Source organism: Vigna umbellata, chromosome 4 (assembly GCF_029865625.1).
Source record: "Vigna umbellata cultivar VRB3 chromosome 4, Vumbellata_1.0, whole genome shotgun sequence".
NCBI lineage: Eukaryota > Viridiplantae > Streptophyta > Magnoliopsida > Fabales > Fabaceae > Vigna > Vigna umbellata.
In genome coordinates this window covers 72,382,586-72,386,755 of record NC_142168.1, presented here as the reverse complement: position 1 = coordinate 72,386,755, position 4,170 = coordinate 72,382,586, and the positions used below count along the sequence as shown (strand labels likewise).

Below are 4,170 nucleotides of genomic sequence, written 5' to 3'. Positions count from 1 at the left end.
ATAGACCCAACAAAATTAACATTAACACACTTTAGAAGTGTCATATGTCAAAATTTGGGTTTCACATGTCAAAATCTGGATTGTATTCTATTTTGGAATCTTCTAATTTTGACACATAACATCTTTCAAGCAGAAGATGACCTAGATTTTGACATGTGCTAGACTTAGTTTTTGACATGTAGTACTTTTGAATGGTATTAATGTCATTTTAATGGAAGGACCACATTAGGTCTTGTCCAAAACAATTAAAAATCTAAATATAAGAACCAAATTACTGATTAAATTTATTTTTCATTTCATCCTCGAACTTCAATGCACTCACTATTTCTTTCACATTATTGGCAAATTTCTTTTCCAGCCGGATGTGATGGCTCCAGGAATTGGCATTTTGGCTGCTATGATTCCTAAAAGTACTGACCCGGGAAGTGTTCCAATTGGGAACAAACCATCCTTGTTTGGCATAAAATCTGGTACATCTATGGCTTGCCCACATGTGACAGGTGCAGCAGCATTCATTAAATCAGTACACCAAAATTGGAGTCCTTCAATGATAAAATCAGCATTGATGACAACAGGTACTAGACCAAACACACTCTTCTACTGAACAAACAAACATGCTCTAATGCTGTTTGTTCCTATTCCATTCTTCAGCAACGAATTACAACAACTTGAGGAAGCCTCTCACTAACAGCTCAAACTACATTGCTGACCCACATGAAATTGGAGTTGGTGAAATTAATCCAGTCAAAGCTCTCTACCCTGGATTAGTTTTTGAAACAAACATAGAAGACTATCTCAGATTCCTCTGTTATTTTGGCTATTCACAGAAAAAGGTAAGGTCAATGTTTAAGACCAACTTTGATTGCCCCAAGAACTCCTCTGAAGACCTTATATCCAACATCAATTATCCATCAATATCTATAAGTACACTTAAAAGGCAACAAAAACCAAAAGTGATCACAAGAACAGTTACCAATGTTGGATCCCCTAATGCCACATACACTGCAAAAGTGAGATCATCTGAGGGATTGGTTGTGAAGGTCATCCCCAATAAACTTGTGTTTTCTGAGGGTGTTCAAAGAATTACCTACAAAGTCTCATTCTATGGCAAGGAGGCCAATGGTGGATACAATTTTGGATCTCTAACATGGCTTGATGGCCACCATTATGTTCATACAGTCTTTGCAGTCAAAGTTGAATAAATTTTCTCACACATACAGGTATTGGAAAAGGTCACACAAAATGTAACTACATGATTGTGGTATTCTTTTGCCTAACTTGATATATTCTATATAGGAATGAGCTCCATATAAAAAGTATAAATTTCAGAGACATTAATATTAATAACTTGTGATTTTTTTTTCTACCCTCTTCATGAGCCTAAGGTGATGGGAACTTTGTTATTTTGTCTTGCTGTTGCTTGTGTCAAAATAAAAACCTGGCAATTAGCATTTCTTCCGGTTTCTAAACTCAGAAATAATCATCGTGGAATTCATGTCACATTATGTAACATCCCAAAAATTCAGCTTTAAACTATACTTAAGGGTCCTTACATTTACAATAAAATAAAACAGTTATAAGGAAAAGTAAAATTAATTTGCAGTTATCCTAAAATAACCATAAATTAAAAACTTTACAGAAACAATACTAATACACACCAAAAGAGCTTACCGATCGGTCATACAAAAAGTGTATCGACCGAACGGTCCTACACAAATACAACAAGAGTACAAGACCGAACGGTCTTGCTCTTAAACTACCTTCTTCTTCTAGCGCTTGCTCCAGAGAGTCATTTGCTCCTTCTGCTCACACCCACTGGGTGATCATTGCAAGGACAAGGACGACCGAGCGGACCACGAGACAAGACAGGAAAATAAGGGTAAGCTAATGTAATTTAATTAATTCAGTACAACATATAATACACACAAATATGAGATAAATCAATAGGTCAATCATGCAATAGCCAATCATACATTTTCAACCATAACCATACAGTAATACATACAATGACCGACCACTTTACTTTGACTGTCCGGACTGTATGAATTCTGTGTAGCTACGACGTTTTTGCACCCGGGTGATGTAATAGCTGGGATGCCCTCAACAGCTGCCACCCGAGGTTAGTCTGTTCCGCCCAAGTTCACCTTATGGTCTAGGACCTCCTGCCATTCCCACACATGAGTTACTTTCTCTATGTGAGAATGAGCAATCACGGAAAATCATAATAAAAGCCAGGTAAGCTTTGTCCACATTCATACTTTACCATTTCAATAACCAACAATGAGATATTCCTCCCTAGAATACTCTTTCATATCCATATTATAAGTATCTCATCATACCTTCACATTACATTAGAATTATAACACCAACTTCACTATCAACATACTTCCTCATCCATCACATTTAAGTATAATCAAATTGATCAGTAAAATAACCATCATTCTTGAACACGACCGAACGGGAGAAACTCTCCTTACATACTAACATGACCGAACGGTCATTTAAGAGTATGACTCAAGCATGAGCCGAACACCGTTTTAGGGCCGAATACTAGTAAAACCGAAAACTAGAGTTAAACCGAATACTAAGAACTTAGACCGAACACTTAGTAAGACCGAGCGGTCTTTCACTATCCACTGAATAGGACCAAACAATCCATACTAGGTAAGGTTAAGGAAAAGGCCGAACACTCTGAGACTGGTGGAGACCGAACGGTTTCTCACTTCCCAAATGACAGGATCGAACGGTTCATAACAGATAAGACTGATGGAGTGGCTGTACACTATTTAGGACCAACCACTAAGAGAGACCTCATTAACAGGTAAGGCCCATCAAAGATCGAACGTAGTTAAGACCGAACACCAATACCAAACCGAGTACCAGTGCAAGACCGAGCGCTATCACTAGCTTAACAGCTAGTACAAGACCGAGCGCTATCACTAACCTCACGGCTAGTACAAGACCGAGCGCTATCACTAGCCTAACAGCTAGTACAAGACCGAGCGCTATCACTAGCCTAACGGCTAGTACAACACCGAGTGCTATCACTAACCTCACGGCTAGTACAAGACCGAGCACTATCACTAGCCTCACGGCTAATACAATACCGAGCGCTATCACTAGCCTAACGACTAGTACAAGACCGAGCGCTACTAAGGCCGAACGGTCATAAACTGGAAGGACTTCAAAGACACCGAACCCAATTGATAACTGAACGCAGAAGAAGACCGAACGGCCAAATCAGGGCATGGCCGAGCAATCAACCACGAACCCTCAGTTTTCTGCATAATTCTGTAGAAACTTCTGCAGAATTATAAACACATCAAATTTTACCAAAACTAAACATTTTAACAAACTTCTAATCCTCCAAACATGAATCACACACATTTCTAAACTAAACTAAGAATACCTGAACCTTTCTAACATTATTTAGAGAGTTTCATCTCATATTTGAGAGTCAATTCTACAGAATCATCAACTCAAGGACCAAAAATCAGATTTCTTAACTTTATTACAGTTTTAAGTAACTCAAAGGTTCTAACAAGTTTTATACCACTTACTCATATTCTCTATACCGTCCACATTCACAATGCACTCGGCAATGAACCAGAAACTCAACATAAATACAATAATCATGAGCATAGTCATTTAATAGTCGACACCAATTCAACCGAACACAAATCATTCAATTTTACATTTATACAGAATCATCCAAATCAATTTCATACACATGCTTAATCATCAAACAATATATTCATACATCAAACCAAGTAATTAAATTAGCTAGCTTCCCTTACCTCGAAACCCAAAAAATGCTAATCTTTCACAGTACTGAATATATCCCAAGTAACTCCTACGACTTCCTACAAGATTCTGATTGGTGCAGAAGAACCAACCATGGAATCAAAGTTGGAAATTAGCTTCAGAGAAGAGCTTGATGAACACATGCAGGACCAAACAGTACTTTGCATGTAACAGGAATGCATGAATGAACGAGATTGGACTTACCACTTCAAAACCACGACTTGATCCGTCTAAATGGAAGTTCTTGATGTCAGGAGAGCTCAGACGTTGTCTGAATGGTGATCGAAAGAAGAAAAAGATGATAATTCTTAGAGAGAAAGTGAAGAAAATCTAGAGAGAAGGAGGATAAAATGTAGAAGCTTGTGT

General features: G+C 38.0%; 1 protein-coding gene across 1 annotated transcript; it reads left to right on the top strand.

The window, feature by feature from the left end:
- The first annotated feature begins 50 nt into the window (after positions 1 to 50).
- Positions 51 to 1,384, top strand: LOC148201148 (CO(2)-response secreted protease-like). The gene is made up of 2 exons (XM_088114511.1): positions 51 to 575; positions 652 to 1,384. Exons 1-2 carry the CDS (start codon positions 368 to 370, stop codon positions 1,200 to 1,202), a joined length of 759 nt encoding a protein of 252 aa, XP_087970637.1. The 5' UTR covers positions 51 to 367; the 3' UTR covers positions 1,203 to 1,384.
- Positions 1,385 to 4,170: the final 2,786 nt, after the last annotated feature.